The sequence below is a fragment of the Euwallacea fornicatus genome, chromosome 1 (genome assembly GCF_040115645.1).
Source record: "Euwallacea fornicatus isolate EFF26 chromosome 1, ASM4011564v1, whole genome shotgun sequence".
NCBI classification, from domain to species: Eukaryota; Metazoa; Arthropoda; class Insecta; order Coleoptera; family Curculionidae; genus Euwallacea; species Euwallacea fornicatus.
In genome coordinates this window covers 1756239-1775053 of record NC_089541.1, presented here as the reverse complement: position 1 = coordinate 1775053, position 18815 = coordinate 1756239, and the positions used below count along the sequence as shown (strand labels likewise).

The window sequence follows — 18815 nt, the reverse complement described above, 5'->3', positions numbered from 1 at the left end:
TGGTGGCTCTCTCTCGATCTCTTTGATGCATCTCATCTTCCACCGCACTTTACAGCTTCACCTTCGCCCCTCACGAGGGGGTGGGAGCGCTTTTTTACCTGAAATTTACTATGGTTTCACAAAATCATTTTATTGGGTTGTGTTCAATTATTTTTGTTGCATTTTAGGGGGTTGCATATGGCAACGTAGCAATGCCCCACATTAATAATAAAGGCAGCACGCGCCACTTTCCATTCATTGCGTCTTAAAGCTGACCCCTTCTTTCTGGGAATAACGGACTCTGGCCGCTGAAGAGATTTCGGTGCATTAATCCCCTGTTTGGTAATTATTTTTCTTTAAAACGGCACTTAAGATATGCAAATGTCGGCTCTTTGTTGACAGAGAAACGTTAGTTCAAATGACGAATTAACGCAAGAACAGCAGGCTGAGATTTTTAAATTACGTACTTGTTCTGGTATCTATTACCTGTCGTCGTATCTATTACCTATATGGATACATAGATTTCTCCACAAAACTCTATAAGGATATAACATGACTGGTAATCTAGGCAAAATTATCTGAAAGAGTTAAAAAACATGTACCTAGTTAAAAGAACCAAGAGTATGGTCTATACCACAACACTGCTGGGCCTAGCAGCCACTATAATTATTATACAGGGAGTGCCAGAGGAACATCACAACAAAACTGGACAGAAATGAGTCTGAGGACAAAAACAGAAACAACTACTGGCAAGGCTAAATCTTTAATTAAATTGGAAAAAGTCCCTTAATTTAAATCCTCTCAACCCTGTCAACAAACATACAGATTGTTAAAGTAATTTTTTCTTATTTACAGTTTTTCCAATTTTCATGCTATTTAGTTAAAATTTAGAATGCACATTTCTAATAAAGGAAACTACATTAACTGACCTCTAAAGCAGATTAGAAAATCTGCAGAGTTTTTTTTTTAATGTTAACAAAGATAGGCAAACAATGAAATAAAATAGGGACACACTTGCAATGCAGTTTTTGACAAAATATTCTCTCATTGACTCTACCACTAAAAATGGCAATTATATCTTTTCAAGCTATGAAAAACCTTAAAGAGTTTCATGTAAATTGTATGAATTTTTGTAGTAATAACTCTTTGCAATCATCCAACTTGGTTCCTTGAATAACATCAAAAAACCCACATTGTCCACACAACCTTGAACCTAGTTACTAATGTTTGAGTCACATTTCTGTCCCTTTTGACACACTAATAGATTAACATCTAGATAACACTCTTGACACAAAGGCTTCTTTTAGGAGTTGTAATACCAACTGAACATGAGTATAAGCAACAATTTTTTTTTCAATACTTATTAAATAAGGAAAAATAAAATGTTTTATAGGAGAACTTGTCCCAGGGAATGCAGTGATTTTTAGAAATCTTATGATGGCAAAATAATACAAGATGCCATGGTCAGTTGCTCTAGTCTACGAAAAAGAAGAGTTGGGCATGGTTTACTAAAAACTATGTGGAAAAACTAAAAAACATGAAAAAACAATATGAAGGAGGGAAGAGAAAAATTCATCAAAACCTCAAAAGTTGATATTTAATACTGAGAAGATTGTGAATTTTGATTTGACTTTACTTTTAAGTTATTGAGAAAGTAAAGAAAACATCTATTGTTTAATTTTCCTTAGCTTAAAGAACCAAAGACACATATTTAAAAAAGGCAAAAGTGTTAAACATAAATTCAAAGCAGTTAATCAACTCTATTTGCCAAAATCAGTGACTCAGGTCCAGAAACTTTAGACAATCAAAACCAGACCTCTGGTGCCTCCCTACTCTGATCTCCCTTTGACATTTACATTTTTCCATAACAATAAACAATAACATTAGAACCTGCTTGAAACTGCAGGTCCCCTTGCAGTGTTTACTAACAATTTTGGACAAACCTGCTGGAATCCTCACCAAAAACTGTTGAAAACGAAAACCTCCCATATACAGAAAAATAAAAGCTGCTGCAACACATACCGTACACACACATAAAGAAATCTCATCTCTTTTGGGCCATGCATTTAAGATGAGACAAGGGACAATAAGGCCCGTCGAATTCGAGAGGGGCAAATACTCTTTCGCGGAATTTTTCACTAAAATGGGACGTGTAACTGCCGTTTGGGGCCCTGTGTAGGGCACTGAATCACCTCTTGCCTCGAACCAGCCCTTCGCACAGGCTTTATTGGTATGTTTTTGGTCGCACGCTTGTTGTCAACAGCGCCACTTCGCGGTCGGATTACGCGCGAGGGACGCCGTTAAGGGCCCCGTTTTCACTTTGCACTAATAACTACGGGTCTTTAGTTTACCTACCTGGTGCTTTGTTGGCTATTTTGTTAAAGCAAGTGGTAAAAACTTCGTACAAATGTTGCATAGGTTCATCATCACTGGCAGCCATTTTGGGACACTACTAGAGACTTCTGACAACTTGACAAGAACAACCACCAAAGACAACCAATCGGCGGTTACCCGTCAGATGCATCGCGGGGAGTTTAAAAAAAAGCATACTTTTCAGACATTTTCAGTAAATTACTCATACATTTTATGATTTTGAATACTAACTTTAAGTATAAAACATAAAAAAATATATAAATTTGTAAATTTCTATTTAAAATGAGAGCTGGAAATACAAAAAAGGCAACGAACTCACAGATTTTGATCAGTTTTTAAATTTGTTAAAAGTTGTAATATTGGAATAAGCAAATTAAGGCATACTAGGCTGAAACATCAATTTAAATCAACAAGTTATATGAAATTTACTTCCAGAGCTTCTGTAAATATGGTTGAAAGCAGTACACAATAATTTAGAAGCTATTTTTTTACATTTTAATATGAAAATTTTGATACAAATAAGCGCCTAAGTGGCGGCCTCTTTTATGCAATGTATAAATTAAATGTAAAAAACGAACCGATTCTGACGTCATCAGGATTCACGACTTTAATAATTTAGATGATTTAAATGGCACCTTTTTGAAAAAATACTCTTATATTCAAGTATAGTTCAAATTTTTAAGCTGATCATGCTGAAAGATAAGAATTTTTCTGTAAATTTCATAGTATTTATAATTTAATTTACGCTTTACGTTGCGACAAAAGGTTTTTATGAAATAATATGGTTTTAGATCACAATTCATGTGTTATTTATTTTTGCTTGTAGGTGAGTTTTAATTTTATCTTATAAGATTAATGTTTTCATTAAAAATGTACTGAAACAGACTCAAAAATATTATTTAACTTTAAGATTTATTCTTGAAAACAGTATTAATGGTCGTCGTGGTGTCTTCGTGACGTAACATATTAAATGCTTAACATTGATTATTCCTGTTTTTTGTAACTTCATAACCTCAACTTTTTTTAATTAAATTACTGTTCGGTGTAAATTCCTGTGTTATTTTTATTAATTTACCCGATGTTTACCAACAAAAAGCTCTGAAAATTCTCCTCTACATCCTGTATAATTTATTAATATGCCCCTGCGCAAAACCCACACTAAACAATTTCCTTAAATCCTCATAAAACAATATATCTTTTAAATATTAAAAAATTACAAATCGCTCATGAAAATGACACAATCCCCTAGCATAGAACAACAGAAATCCTTCACCTACCTACGAGAAGTTGAAACCGTAGCTCAAGAGCTCCTTTCTTTGAAACATAACAAACTAGAAATTGCCAATGCCCAAAACAAGTATCGAGAAGGGCTACGAGCCCTAGAACACATTTGTGACCGCACCACTTGGATACAAATAGGGTCTGTTTATATTGAACAGTCAACTGAAGAGTGTAAGGCCATACTTCGCAAAGGTGAGTGCTTATAACTAGGCCTTTTTTGTGTGATTTGTAATGTTTAGAGATAGCTAAAACGGAGGAAGATTTAAGTGATCTTCATAAGCAGATTAAAGAAAATGTGCATAAATTGAGAGATTTGGAACATGAGCCTAGGTTAGAGGGGTTTGCTTTGAAACCCATTTCAGTTGCTGAGGCCAAAGCGTTGCATAAAGGATTCGGAAGTGCATAGTTGTTGGAGTGGCCTACTTCAAAAGGAAACTTATAAATTTTGTCATATATTCCTTTTTTTCTCTGAGTGAAAGAATAATCTTATGATGTCATTATGAGATTCTGATGGTTAAATAAAAAACCTTATTATGTAGCCTTTTCTTTGTCCAATTCATGAAATAAAAAAAGTTAGTCATATTCCAGTATGTCTATCTTTAATTTCTTGACAGTGACTTTCTAACCGCACTTTGTTGTTCGTTTTTGTAAATTAACTATAAATAAGAACTAAATAAGCTGTATAAATTTATTATGACCCCTAAAGTAGCTACAGGTTTTGTAATTTATCGCCGCGTTTCAAATCATATAGAATATCTCCTGTTGCAAACCTCCTATGGCATTCACCACTGGACTCCTCCAAAAGGTAACTATATTAATGGTCTTTTCCATTTTGAAAATTTTAATAGCCCTATTAAACAAATAGGCCACGTAGATCCAGGAGAAAGCGATTTGGAAACGGCTTACCGAGAAACTGAAGAAGAATCAGGGCTTATTAAGTCTGATATTAAAGTTTTTGAGGATACTAAGAAGACCCTTAATTACCCTGTTAAGGGAAAAGCCAAAGTTGTGCATTATTGGCTTGCAGAGTTGACAAACCCTGATGCAAACGTGAAATTGTCTCATGAACATAAAGATTATAAGTGGCTGCCATTGGAGGAGGCCTGTGAAATTGCTAAGTTTGAAGAAATGCAAAAACTTTTTCGTGATTATGAGGGATATTTGATTAAAGACAAACATTTTTAATATCGATTCGCATTTTATCAACATAATTTTTTATTACTCTTTGATATCATATTTTTCCTTGTGATTTTCTATAATTGGTATCACCACTACCTTATTTGCAGGCACTGATGGGAGCTTACTTGGCACATTTAAACTTCCCTTTCCAGCTATAAAAATCATCAAACTGGTCTGAAATTGTTAGATTTAAATTCAATCTTGTTATTTTGGTCTTCAATAAGAGAATTTAGCTTTTGCCAATTCAACATCTTTCTTGCCATTTTCATTGAATCTACAACCATTATATTAGTTTTGATGCTCTCAATTGCGTTTCATTGCCCTTTCAGGCTAATGAGAGTCTGATCAATTTGTTACAGGGTCTTTTTCAAGCTTTCATGTTCCTGCATAATAAGAGTTTCAGTTTCTTGTGACTTTTCGATTATGTGATCCACTGAAGTTTTTTTTCAACTTCTTTTTCAGGCAGATTTTACGAAATCAAGACATATTTGAATAAACACAAAAGCAACGTAAAATTAGGGGAGACTATTTTTTAATAAAATCAGTCTTTATCTGTGATTTTCAATTTTCCAACCTATTAATAACCAATACGGTAAGTCCATAATTTAAATAGGTATTTTTTTAGATAGACTTTCAATAAATCATCTCTATATCTTTGGACAATACTGATATAATTTAAAAAGATATTGAATATTTTCTTCAGAGAGTTGTTTCAAAAGCATTTTAAGTGATATTATCCAGTCAGATTAAGAATTAAAATTATAAAGTGGTTTTTTGTGTAAATTTATTTAAATAATTTAGAAATATTGTTTGAACCAAGCAGAGAAACAAACTGGGAGAGGTTTTTTTAACATTCTGTTTATTTTTTAGTGATGGTTTTCAGAAAAATAAGTTGTATAAGTTAAAATTCTCATACACCCACACCTATAATATATTTTTAATAGATTGATTATAGTAAAAAATATTTTTCTTCAGTCTTCCTCTTTAATACATGTTTCCACTATTTCCCTCAAATTTGGATTCTCCATTGCAGCTGCTATCCTCTCTTTGTCATTTATTTGTTTGTTTACTGAAATATTCAATGTAAATTCTTCTTTCATCATACAATATAGAGGACACCTCACTTTCATGTTCAGTTGTGTGAGCTCCGTCCTTAATAAATATATCTAATTTTATGGGAAAAGGCATCTCACGCTCCAGTTTAATCCTAATGCAAAGTCCGATTAACGTCGCAAGAGAGCAATGAGGCACCGTCGGGTTAAATTCAACTCTAACTACATTAATTTTAGCTGCTGTAGGTTGTTTAATCTTAAACAAAATTGCTAAAAGTGTTAGTTTTGAATGATTTTTATAGATTACTTACAAATATTCCCTCTTCATAGATTACATTGAGTTCCTCCAGTGATTGAGGCTTTTCCGGATCCCTAATGTTTCGTAATAGATCTGAAGAGTGCATGTTTTTCATGTTGAAATAGATTTAAAGCTCTCTTACCAAATACCATATCCTTTATTTCTTCACTGCTCTTGGGCTCCTCTTCCTCTTTGTTATCCTTAAGGAGGCCCACTTTTTTCCGGAAAAAAGACAAAAGCATATTGACAATTAACTAATAATACTGAGAAAAAATACAATTATACAATAATTCAAAAGGAGCTTTAGCTCATTATATTTGGGTCAAAGGTAAACATTAGTCAGCTGTTTGATTTGACATGTTTTGGAACTAACCTTCAAATTGGTCCTCGTCGGGGTCACAGTCCTCAGGCATTTCTTTCAAATATCGAAAGTAAGTGACCACATCACGAAACGAGGAAATTTGCTTTATTTACTGGGTGCAAAAGCCGCGTGCAACAACAGTAAACAAATATCGATAAGACCTACTTATCAATAACTTTGCACACCGAGAAATATTCTAGCAGCATTTGATGCATTCACTGGTAAAAACAATTAGAATATGTTGCTGTTAAAAATTACAATTACAATGATATAACATTGCAAATTAGAAAAATACTTTTTCAATTAAGTTCGAAAGGTCACATTCGGAAGGTTACCTAAGAAAGTCACTAGATTTAGGGAGGTTTTCGAAGACGTGAAAACAGTGGCAACGTCGCAGTGAAATTTTTGATTAATATAATCCGTTTTTCCCTGCTAGAAATGTGGCAACATGGAAATCGAGACGGAATTTAATAATTCATTTTCTCGCATTTTCTAAAATGCAAAACTACTCTTGGTTTTTTAAAGTTTCGAAATGACCATCATGGGACTGAAATATGTCTTAAAAACAACTTTATATTCGATTCGATTTATGAATTATTAATGTAAATGAAAATATTCCGGAAAGTACCATTCAATAGCGTTACACTCGGCATTGCCAAATCTCAAATCTTAATTTTTATTTATACATATATATATCTGTCAACAATGGTCTGTATAATGTCGAAAGTGTCAATTGAAGATTTATGGCGGAGCTAGCAGCGCGATAAGTAATTGTCTGGTTAACGGTTGTAGTGTTTTCGCTGTCCGACTTTAGATTGTCTTCAGGATGTAGAATAGTTTTAGGTACTTGTAAATATGTATATTTAAATAGTACACAATAAACTTATGACTAAATATGAAATGTTTGAGTATGCCCACCAAGTGATTGTGGGAGTTAGGCGGTCGGAACCAGGTTTCATCTTGACGAAAAAAAGAGAGTATATGTGTGTGTGTGATTGTTGACCACGGTCTTTTATTCCATCTGGCAGAACGTTCAGGAACATCCTACAGGAAGTTCTGGAGGAAAGTTTTCCCGCCGATTTTTCGAACACCCTAGGGCACGTCGCGCTGTCATGGCCTGACGGATGACAGCTCATCGCCCTGCTAGCTCCGTCACAGATTGTAAACTTGTCAAAACTATTATCTAGAAAAATTACCACTAATTCTGACTCATACCTATTTTTCTCCACAACTAAAACACAATTTTCTGCATTTTGAAGTGCAAAAATGTCTTTTTTCGGTAAACTGTTCGGTGGCAAAAAGGAGGAGCCCCCATCAACTAGTGATGCCATCCAGAAGCTGCGCGAAACTCAGGATTTGCTCACCAAAAAACAAGAGTATTTAGAAAAACAAATCGACGATTGTTATTTAACCGCAAAGCAAAATTCCTCCAAAAACAGAAGATGTAAGTACAAAACAGTCCCAGTGTTTTAACGATTTTCCGCGAATATAACTCAATGATAAAAATAATCTTTATCATTTCACTATATAGTGGCTCTGCAGGCCCTAAAAAGGAAAAAACGATTAGAGAAAGTCTTACAACAAGTGGATGGCACTCTGACCACCTTAGAGCTCCAAAAAGATGCTTTGGAAGGTGCCAATACTAATGCTGCTGTCCTAATATCCATGAAGGATGCTGCTGCAGCTCTTAAGAATGCCCATAAGAATTTGTATATTTTCCTTCTTTGTGAGGTTCAATAGTCGTCAATAGTTGGTCATTATAGGGATATTGACAATGTCCACGATATTATGGATGATATCGCTGAACAACATGATATAGCTAGTGAGATCTCAAATGCTATTAGTAATCCTGTAGGCTTCGGTGAGGACGTTGATGAGGACGAGTTGATGAAGCAGCTTGAAGAATTGGAGGAAGAAGAGCTCAAAAAGGTGTGTTTTTGTAAGTTTTTTATTTTCTATTTGACAATAATTTTGTTAGGGTCTTATTGATGTCCCTGGACCGACCAAACTTCCAGATCTTCCCACTGTGGATGAAGGAGAGAAGGTCAAGAAGCCTGCAAGTAAGTCTCTTTTGTTTTGTCATAAATTAGAATTTTCCCTTCTTTTTTCTTTTAGAAAAAGTCGAGGATCATGATGATCTGAAAGAGTTAGAGAACTGGGCCTTATAAAAATCAATTTTGATCTGTCTTGGCTTTAACGTTTTTATGAAATTGTTAATGTAATAAAACACTTTAATAATCTAAGCTTAACAAGTCAAACTTAGCGATTCTTTTCAGTGGTTGAAGTCATTTTAAAGATGAAATTGAAAGAACATAAAATTACTTCCAAATTGACTTCTTTTGTCATTTTAACATGATGAGTTACATTGATTTTCTGTACCTACCTTTGATATATATAGGGTGTTTCCTAAACATAGGGCGTAAATTTTGAGGGATATTTCTCTAATCAAAAAAATGAAAAAAATAGTTTTTTCAACATTTGTCCGGATTCATTAAAGAATACAGAATATTAAGAGAAACAACGCAGGACCTTTTGAAAGTGTTCAACAGTCACTTAAAAGATGTATTATAGTTGGTGATCATTTTAAACAGTTGTAGGTTTTTAAGATTTTATTCCATTCATTATAATTTCTTGTCTTATATTAAATGTGAATTTTAAATTTAAACTAGGAAACGAACTTAAATATTGTTAAAATAGCTAAAATCTACCCTGTGTACAGTGAACATGCCATGAAATTTTCAGGATAAACTCTGATATATCTAAAAGACATACTCTTTTATTATTAAATGGTGAAAATTTGCAATAGGTTGAATTAAGTATTTTTAAAAAGATTAAAACTCTTCTTATTTTGACGCAAAGGCTGTTCTTTTCATTTTGCTCGGTATGTTTAAGAAACATCCTGCAAATCAGTAATTTCAATAGAAAAAGATAAGCGAAATCGGGTGTTAATTTTTACTATTTCTTAGTTTTAAGGAATTTTGTTTATATATAACAACATTAGGGTAGAACTAGAGTATTTGGTAAAATTAAATAATATATTTATATAAGAATACATTCATTCTAGTCCTTTTTAAAGAACTAAGTCCAATCCAACTTAATGTTAAAAAAGCAGTCATCTAATACGATCGTTTTACACAATACACACTGTTGAATCAAAGTAAATAACTCATGTGGGAAAAGAAATTTTTTAAGTATATTAAGCCACAAGGAAACATTGTGACTACCATTTCCATATGATTTATTTTGCCCACAAATAGTGTAACAAAAAACTGCATTTTGTATTAACACAAATAAAAGAATGTGTGTGACTCATAGATATATGCCCTGATAACAATTGTTGAATTCCTAATTTGGAGGTTTATTGAACGATTGTTTAATACTGATTGCTCAAGCACAAAACTATATAATAAACACCTAGCTAAGAAACCTTTGCTTCCAGAAAAAACCGGCTTGGCTGACTTGCCTTTGTAAGACAAAATTTAAATTACGCAGTTGAAGAGGGGGAACACGGATTATCTCGATGTAAAATCTTCAATTGAAACACACAATGCAATATTTCATCCAGAGTATATTATACCAACAGTGAAGCATAGACAGGACAGCAGTTTTGAAAGTTTTTATTTAAAAATTATAAATTTTATTACATTTTTTACATTAAACCAAGATCTTTAAGAAATTAATTTTTTTCCAAAAAATCGTTTTTTAGAGCATTATTGTATGTCACTTTATCTATGATTATATTTAAAAGATAAAAATAAAATGTAAATAAGCCATAATGGAAAACATGGTCTTACCTAAAACATAGCATAAATTACTATAAAGACTCTACCAAGCAAAAAAAAAACATAAAATATAACGAATTTGTTAATAAAGATCTACGCAGGTCAGATTTAATACATTGTAAGAAAAGGACTATGAAAAATCCATACAAAAAGATGATGCAACCATTATTTGATCCTGTACAGGTATCATCAGTTCAAGAGGAAACATGCGATTATGCAAATGAGAGAAGGACCGCATAAGGTTTAATATGTTTCCGAAAAAGACCAATAACGAAGTGGGCATTCAATCCAGCTGGAGTCTCACTTTAATGTTTAGTTTAGTATCGATATAGCTGCTTTCATGGCAATGGAAGTTTAAAAAAATACCAGACCATAAAGTAGCAAGGTAAATAAACAAAAAAAAAACGATTAATCGATCACTAAGACCTATATTGGTAAATTTTTCGAAGAGGTAAGATATCTAGAAATACTGGACTGGCTGTTTACATCAGCCGGTAGCCTTGCAACTCTTCGTTCGTCTTTGTTGGAGGCATACTAAACCTTATGCGGTCCTTCTTCCACTAGCACATCTATGTATCCACTTGAACTAGTGATACCGGTATTCTAAGTTATACTTAGTTAATTATTGGGGACGAAATCTGGAGAGTATTTTAAAATATATATGGCATTAAAAAATATGGCAACTTTGCCTGAGAGCTATGAAATGTTACTGTTGTACTTGATCTACTGCGTATACAATAGCAGCTGACACTTAATTTTACTGGTTAAAAATATGCGTTCACTTCACATTTTCCCCCACCAAAATTCACCTGGAATGCAAACAGTTTTTCTTTATTCGAATTCCAATTCGTGGTTCTGGACTTCGTCGCACATTTTATTAAATTCTGAAACCCAGGCCTCTTCTTCAACCTGCAAAACACTTTTTACTTCACCTACATGGAATACTTAAAGAAAACTTCAAACGTACGTCCACTTTAGTTTTTTTTACCTTCCTCTTCTTTCTTTCCCAATCTGTCTGGTCTAAATCTGAGGAGTTTAGTCTCTTTCTCCTCTTACTCATTTCATGAGGCGGCGACTGAAATTAAAGCGTTTTACGTGAGATTACGACATAGTTTAGGTCACACTACTTACCATATTGGTCAACATCTCTTCAGGATCCTCAAATAAATTCACTTCCCCAACACAATCTTCAACCGCATCTTCAGCAGAATTCTCTATTACTGATATACTCCCATCCATTACTACCTCTTTTTCATTTTCCTCATTAAAACTGACATTTTTCTGTACCTTCTTCTTATACCTCTTCAGCTTGGACACATCAAACCTGCAAGGGCCAACCTGCCCATTATTTGCAACCTCATTCACATCACCACTCTCATCAAACCCAAAATACAATTCTTTGTTTGAAATATTTGTTAAATCTCCTAAATATTTTCTGGAAGAGCCACGTTTCACAGGACTATTGAAAGCCTCATAGTCATATAAAGAACCTTGTACTGCTTCATTCTCTTTATCTACATTACTATCAATAAAATCAAGTATACTCTGTTGATGTAAAGTTTTTTTCTGAGGGCTCTTCTTTAAAATTATTTTTGGAGATACATTCTTGAATTTCTCCACAAAGGTGTGTTCCAATACAGACTCCTGGCTGATGCAAGGTAATGCATTGTGCTTGAGGCTTAAAAAGTGGGGGTTATGCTTGATATTGCCACAGTTAACTCTCCAAGGGCTAGATATGCATTCCACCAAAGTACTGTTGGCATTGGGGTGTCTAGTGACAAAATCAATTGGAGATTCATTGTTCAAGAGGATATTGCTCAGTATCTTTATTGGGGTTTTTGCAGGAGCATCAAAGCCGAAACAATTGTTAATGGTTGCATCTAAAGTGTCTGTCAAATTATTGACAATGGAGTTTTCAGTGGTGAATACATTCTTTATATTAAAACTAGGAAGTAAAGGGTCACAGTTAGGAATACTTGTTATTGATTTCTTTTTGTGAATTGGAGTGCTATGCTTAGCGAAACAATTGTCAGTGCTTGTTTTTGTAGTCTCTAGGGAATTATTTACAATTGGTTTTTCAATGGTGATTTTTTCATTTAAATTAGAGCTAGTTAAGGAGCCAGAGATGGGAGTATTTGTCAATATTTGATCTGTACACACTGGAGTCCTATGTATTGGGACTTTGGAACTGGAAGTATCTTTTATCATGTCATGTCTCTGCAGAATCTTGTTAGACACATTTTTAACAATATTTGAAACAATATCTTCATAAGCTTTTTTATTCACTTTCTTTTTAACAACCTTTCTTTTCTTTTGAGCAGCAGCTTTAGCCTCCTTTTGCTCAATCTTTTTGAGAATCTCATATGTATCCTTATCAAACCCTATGGAAGATCTATGAGTTTGTTTATTCCCTTTTTGCAACGGACTTGAATCGCTAAATTCATACAAATCCTTAGCATCTTTTTTGGTGTCTTCAGGCAACTTCTGCCTGTAAATAGGGACATGTTCCTTTTTTGGACTGAGGCTCTTTATTATTGACTCTTCTTCAACATAAGTCTTGGGTATCAGTACTCTTAGGTTGTGCACCTTTTTGGTGGGAGTATCATGTTGAGATTCAGATTTATATTTCATGTGGACTTGTTTTTTCGTTACAGCCCTTTTGTTAACTTGTACCTTAACAGGGGTTGTTCTGGCTTGCATTTTCTTTCTTCCACGGCGATATTGATGACTAGTAGAGGCTTTAGCTGCTTGGGCATTCTTTTGAACTTCCATTACACGAATATTGGTTTTATTAACAAGAGGTCCTCTCCGAAACTGGGTAATCATTTTTCGGAATACCGCTACATTTGCAACGTTAAGTAAGTTTAAACAGTATGAAATTCTTGTTATAATGCTCAAATTAAAATTCAAAAATATTGAGATCCTATTGAAATTTTGCGGGGAAATCGGGATTTAGGAACATTTGTTATTATTAGCGATTTAAATCGAACTATCAAGTAGTGTTGATAAAAGTCAATTTGAAAGCATTGATATCTGTCAGTTTTCTATTGTCACCGTTTACGTGTTTACGAATTTGGAATAGCGGGTGTAACTCACGAGTTTTTAGGAATATTAATTTTTATAATGCATGTGTAAGTGACTATGAAAATTACAAAAAAATTGTAAAATTAATTGTGGATCAACTACTATTGACTGTTAATAACAAATAGAGTTTGTTAGATTAAAAAAAAGCCAATGTTGTTTGCATATGCCAATGTTTTGAGGTTAGTTCATAGAGTTGCTCTGTATGCACCACTTGACTGTTTTACTTCAGCTGTCTTCCAGGCGTTGATATATGTCACATTACTAGATGAAATTATTTTCACCGGGTGCCGGGAAGATTTTTCTAAGCCAGTTTCATGTTTTCTTGTACTTTTTTAAGGTTTGATACAATTTTAACCGAATAAGAGTCGTAAGTATATATTAAATATTATTTAATCTTCTACTTGACACCTCCCGGCACAGTTAAACATCGATCTCTGCTCTACTATATCATTCAAATCAATTTCTTAGTCCCTGTAACAACTAGTTGAAATTTGCTTCTTAAAGTCAAACTTTATATTTCAGAAAATGGAGATTTCTGACGAAAACCTCCAAACTCTATCCCGATACCTCCAAGAAACCCTTAATCCCAACGTAAACATACGTAGGCCTGCAGAAAAGTTCCTGGAAGGTGTTGAAGTGAACCAAAACTATCCTCTGCTTCTACTCAATTTAATTCATAAACATGAGGTTGATATGACTGTGAGAATAGCCGGATCTGTAGCATTCAAAAACTACATCAAGCGCAATTGGAATCCTGAAGAGGACCAACTTGATAGGATTCATCAGTCAGACAGGGTTGCCATTAAAAATCTGATTGTAACTCTCATGCTTACATCACCTGAATCAATTCAAAAGCAGTTGAGTGATGCAATTAGTATCATTGGCAAGACGGACTTCCCAGTAAAGTGGCCTGAACTCATTACACAGATGGTTGAAAAGTTTGCAACAGGAGATTTTAATGTTATCAATGGTATTCTTCGAACTGGACATAGTCTGTTCAAAAAATATAGATATGAATTTAAGTCCAATGAATTATGGACTGAAATCAAATATGTCTTGGAAAAACTGGCTCAGCCCTTAACTGACTTGTTTATAGCAACTGTAAACTTAACCCAAACACATGCCAATGATGTGACAGCCCTGCGCACGATTTATAGCTCCTTAGTGCTGATTTGCAAAGTGTTTTATTCCCTGAATTTCCAAGACCTTCCTGAATTCTTTGAAGACAACATGCAAGTTTGGATGCAGAATTTTCACCTATTACTATCAGCTGATCTGAAAAATCTCCAAACAGATGATGATGCTCCCGGAGTGGTTGAACAACTGAAGACCCAAATTTGCGACAATATCGCTCTCTATGCGCAAAAATATGATGAGGAGTTTCGCCAGTATTTACCACAATTTGTGACAGATGTGTGGAGTTTGTTGGTGGGAACTGGGTTGGATACAAAGTATGATTCATTAGTATCGAATGCTCTGCAATTTCTCTCTTCAGTGGCAGAAAGAAATCATTATAGGAATTTATTTGAGGATGAACAGGTGCTGAGCAACATATGTGAGAAAGTTATTATACCCAATATGGAGTTTAGGTAAATTGAACAATATTATATTTGATTTGCTTACTTGAAGATTTCCCTTTATTTCACTATAAACTCAATCTGGTACTCATCTCTTAGTGGTTAAATGTATTTTTTTAGTTGTTTTAAGGCAAGGTATATAATATTAATGAATTTGTCTTAATATGTATATTTCATTTTAGAGAGTCGGATCAGGAGCTATTTGAAGATAACCCTGAAGAATTCACTAGACGGGATATCGAAGGTTCTGATGTGGATACCCGCAGAAGAGCTGCCTGTGACTTAGTAAAAACTCTAAGTACACACTTTGAGCAGAAAATCGTGCAAATCTTTAGTCAATATTTGCAAGTGATGTTGGCCAAATACTCAGAAAATCCTAAGGCAAATTGGCGAAACAAGGATGCCGCTTTATACTTGGTGATTTCGCTTGTAAGTCGAGGCGCCACGCAAAAACACGGAGTAACTCAAACCAGCAAACTTGTAAATATTTCACAGTTTTTTGAGCCACATGTATTACCCGAGTTGGACAGAGCTGATGTAAACGAATTACCGATTTTAAAAGCTGCGGCAATTCGATATGTTATTACTTTTCGGTCGGTTTTACCTAGTGATCTAGTAATTTCCACAATTCCTCAATTAATCAGGCATTTATCCAGTGAAAGCGCAGTTGTTCACACGTATGCGGCATGCTGCATTGAAAAGATTTTAATGTTGAAAGACAGCAACAATCATGAGGTACTAACGTCTACCCAAATTCAGCCATTTACTGCAGATTTAATCGGACAGCTGTTCGGAGTTCTAGAGAGACCTGTCTCAGAAGAGAATGAGTATGTTATGAAGGCCATAATGCGCAGTTTTTACCTGTTGCAAGATGCGGTTATTCCATATTTAGGAGTCGCTTTACCAAAGCTGACAAATAAATTACAAGCGGTGGCCAAAAACCCGTCAAAGCCCCACTTCAATCATTATCTCTTTGAGACCTTGTCCTTGTCTATAAGAATCATTTGCAAAACCAACCAAGCCGCCGTAAAATCGTTTGAAGATATTCTATTCCCCATTTTTCAGATCATTTTGCAGCAAGATATTCAAGAGTTTATTCCTTATGTGTTTCAAATTATCTCATTGCTAATGGAATACTCCTCTGTAGGGAATATTCCCGAGTCTTACCTGCAACTCTTGCCCTGTCTTCTAGCTCCAGTTTTGTGGGATAGACCCGCCAATATCAGCCCCCTAGTGAGACTTCTGCGGGTTTTCATAAGTAGGGCTACAGCGCAAATAATAGCCCAAGACAAACTATCAGGTTTTCTAGGCGTATTTCAAAAACTCATAGCCTCAAAAAGCAACGACCATGAAGGTTTTTATCTCATGCAAAGTTTAATTGAGAATCTGCCCAAAGAGACCATGTCCCCATATTTGAAGCAGATATTCTTCTTGCTATTTCAGAGGCTCTCCTCAAGCAAAACTACCAAGTTTATGATAAGTTTTATAGTGTTTTTGTGTCTGTTTGTAGTAAAATATGGCCCCGCCGACCTGGTCTCACTTATCGACGGAATTCAGCCGCAAATGTTCGGAATGGTGCTGGAAAAGGTACTCATTCCTGAGCTCCAAAAGGTGAATGGGCACATTGAACGCAAAATTGTCTCTTGTGGGGTCAGTAAATTGTTGTGTGAGAGCCCTGAAATGGTAGACGGGACATATGGAAAGTACTGGCCGCAGTTGTTGCAAGCATTATTGATGTATTTCGAAATGCCCCCGGATGAGTCAACTCTACCCGATGATCATTTCATAGACATTGATGATACCCCGGCGTATCAGACCTCAAATGCTCAACTGAGCTTTGCAAATAGCAAAAAGGAAGATCCGCTGGTCGGAATCGGAGAACCGAGGCAGTTTTTAGTGCAAAGCTTAGCTACTCTTAGTAGGGGTCAGCCAGGAAAAGTGCCCACACTGATCAGTAATACTTCATCGGAATCTCAGATGGTCATTCAGACTTATTTGTCTAAGTTTGGAGTTCAATTAGTATAAGCTTATATGTAAGTTTCTATTCTGTGTTGTATAAATATTTTTTTATTATTGAATTTGCCGAGGTAAATTGGATTGAATAATAAAGACTACGCTTTAAGTTGTTCTTTTTTTTTAAGTTGAAAAACTTATTGGAGTTTTTACTAAGGTATATTACTCGAAGAAGTATTACGTTTGGCGCATACACTATGACGTAAAAATTTAAATGATTTCATTGAAACGTGTAAATATTTATGACATTGACACTTCTGACAAAGACAGTCAGTTGATAAAATTTCGAAAAGAAATAAACAAAGATTTATCATCCATCCAATTTTTAACATAAAAACCATCAAACAAAGTATTGTTTATTTTTTATGGGTCTTCTGGACTGTTTCGCAAACCTCAACATGCCCTCCTGCATTTGGTTTGAGAGGGATAGAAGGAACGCCTACGCCTCAATACTTTCAGGCCTACTAGTAAGATCCTCGCTCTAAATCATTTAATCAACATTTAACATAAATCAATTCAGTTCTTCACAGCCTGGTGGATCGTCATTGATTCTGCTACTGTTGATCCAAACCAGATCCCAGTAGGGTATTGGATGTGTGGAATTGCAGGGACTCTATCCTTGATTATGGTTAATTCAGTCTCTAATGCCCAAGTTAGTTTTCTTTGTCATAATAGCTGAAAGAGGTTTAATTTTGTTTCTTTGAGAATAGATGAGGGGAGACGGTTATGAAGATGGCTGCATGGGCACACGAGGTTCCAGGATATGGATTTTTATAGGGTTTGTCATGGGTTTTGCCGCAGTAATTGCATCTTGCAGCATCCTTTTTACTGTTTATATTAATAGAGGTAATGGTGCAATATGCCTTGGTAACGGATGTGGTTGGGGATAATTAAGAATTTTTTTAGAGAAAAAGGCTCCAGGAGTGGCGCTCTTTCTTCAGAATACTTTGATCTGTATTGCCTCTATTATATTCAAGTTTGGAAGATCTGAGTATGCGTGGCATTAGTGTTACAATAACAGCTTATAAGCATTTTGGTATTAAGAACTTGATTATTATTTTAGGATTAATTAAATTGAATATTTGTAATATATTTATTTAAATTAAATTATTCTTTTTCATGATCACTAAAAGAAAACCTCACAGTAAAATCAACCTTAAATGTAAGACTTTGGTTAAACCATTTGCTATTTATCATTAAACATCGGACTCACTTGAAATGAATTTGTCCCCCTACCATTTGTGATGAGGTTAAGGTGATTTATATTATATGAAAAGTGATAGATTATGAATCACTGCTATGGTGGAGCGTCTTCTTAATATATACCAAAATGCATACTTGAGTGGAAAATTACTGAATGAAACCAATTCTACAACATTTAGTGAAAATAATGTATATTCCTATCGCCCGTTATCAAGGATGCGGCGAATACAGTATGTGTGCATGCACCTTAATAGTAACGTTCACACGGCACTCGTCTTGATACCGCTCGAAAATCACTCAAAATGGTAAGGGCAACGTTCTCGATTTTAAATCACAAATGGGCACGAAATTCAAAAGTCAAGAGAACATTAATTTACAGCTCAAATTCATAAATAATTTTTTCAATTACTACTGGTCAGCTGCATAATGGCATTGGCAATCTTTCGTCCTGCTGTTAAATTTCACGTGAATATCTGGTGGGGTCATTACAAAAGAAGATTAAAGAATATAGAAGTAACTTGAATAGAAGCTTTGTTACCTGTGAAAAATTGTTTTGAATTTTTGACGTTTACACGGATGTAGGAGTGAATGTGAAGCAATGAAATTGCAAAATAAAAATCTCCTTTGCTGTTA

At 34.6% G+C, this 18815-nt stretch overlaps 8 protein-coding genes across 10 annotated transcripts in view; 5 read left to right on the top strand and 3 right to left on the bottom strand.

Annotated features, from left to right (window-relative positions):
* Positions 1–2459, bottom strand: part of da (daughterless) — a 29437-nt gene extending 26978 nt beyond the window's left edge. For all 3 annotated transcript variants that reach the window (XM_066282635.1, XM_066282625.1, XM_066282644.1), the window contains exon 1: positions 2335–2459. In XM_066282635.1, the coding sequence (XP_066138732.1) occupies positions 2335–2419 (85 nt within the window). In that variant the 5' untranslated portion in view covers positions 2420–2459. The remainder of the gene's footprint in view (positions 1–2334) is intronic.
* A 1125-nt stretch (positions 2460–3584) lies between these two features.
* Pdrg1 (Pdrg1 prefoldin-like subunit) lies at positions 3585–4039 on the top strand. Its single transcript, XM_066290181.1, has 2 exons — positions 3585–3825; positions 3873–4039. Exons 1-2 carry the CDS (start codon positions 3585–3587, stop codon positions 4037–4039), a joined length of 408 nt encoding a protein of 135 aa, XP_066146278.1.
* A 23-nt stretch (positions 4040–4062) lies between these two features.
* On the top strand, positions 4063–5119 carry Apf (purine phosphoribosyltransferase family protein Apf). The gene is made up of 2 exons (XM_066302590.1): positions 4063–4438; positions 4499–5119. Exons 1-2 carry the CDS (start codon positions 4327–4329, stop codon positions 4816–4818), a joined length of 432 nt encoding a protein of 143 aa, XP_066158687.1. The 5' UTR covers positions 4063–4326; the 3' UTR covers positions 4819–5119.
* A 515-nt stretch (positions 5120–5634) lies between these two features.
* On the bottom strand, positions 5635–6874 carry galla-1 (cytosolic iron-sulfur assembly component galla-1). The gene is made up of 5 exons (XM_066302576.1): positions 6536–6874; positions 6305–6376; positions 6176–6255; positions 5937–6120; positions 5635–5881 (listed from the first exon to the last, which is right to left on the bottom strand). The coding sequence occupies exons 1-5, from the start codon at positions 6573–6575 to the stop codon at positions 5784–5786; spliced, it is 474 nt and encodes a 157-aa protein (XP_066158673.1). The 5' UTR covers positions 6576–6874; the 3' UTR covers positions 5635–5783.
* Positions 6875–7680: 806 nt separating this feature from the next.
* On the top strand, positions 7681–9575 carry shrb (charged multivesicular body protein shrub). The gene is made up of 5 exons (XM_066284706.1): positions 7681–7967; positions 8055–8232; positions 8287–8452; positions 8502–8583; positions 8639–9575. Exons 1-5 carry the CDS (start codon positions 7790–7792, stop codon positions 8689–8691), a joined length of 657 nt encoding a protein of 218 aa, XP_066140803.1. The 5' UTR covers positions 7681–7789; the 3' UTR covers positions 8692–9575.
* A 549-nt stretch (positions 9576–10124) lies between these two features.
* On the bottom strand, positions 10125–13327 carry LOC136340477 (uncharacterized). The gene is made up of 3 exons (XM_066284615.1): positions 11437–13327; positions 11273–11380; positions 10125–11214 (listed from the first exon to the last, which is right to left on the bottom strand). Exons 1-3 carry the CDS (start codon positions 13129–13131, stop codon positions 11137–11139), a joined length of 1881 nt encoding a protein of 626 aa, XP_066140712.1. The 5' UTR covers positions 13132–13327; the 3' UTR covers positions 10125–11136.
* Positions 13328–13636: 309 nt separating this feature from the next.
* Positions 13637–17088, top strand: Cse1 (chromosome segregation 1). The gene is made up of 3 exons (XM_066284602.1): positions 13637–13756; positions 13912–14978; positions 15149–17088. The coding sequence occupies exons 2-3, from the start codon at positions 13915–13917 to the stop codon at positions 16989–16991; spliced, it is 2907 nt and encodes a 968-aa protein (XP_066140699.1). The 5' UTR covers positions 13637–13756; positions 13912–13914; the 3' UTR covers positions 16992–17088.
* Positions 17089–17243: 155 nt separating this feature from the next.
* LOC136340544 (transmembrane protein 50B) lies at positions 17244–18086 on the top strand. Its single transcript, XM_066284718.1, has 4 exons — positions 17244–17446; positions 17500–17631; positions 17690–17825; positions 17886–18086. Exons 1-4 carry the CDS (start codon positions 17345–17347, stop codon positions 17984–17986), a joined length of 471 nt encoding a protein of 156 aa, XP_066140815.1. The 5' UTR covers positions 17244–17344; the 3' UTR covers positions 17987–18086.
* The last annotated feature ends 729 nt before the right edge of the window (positions 18087–18815 follow it).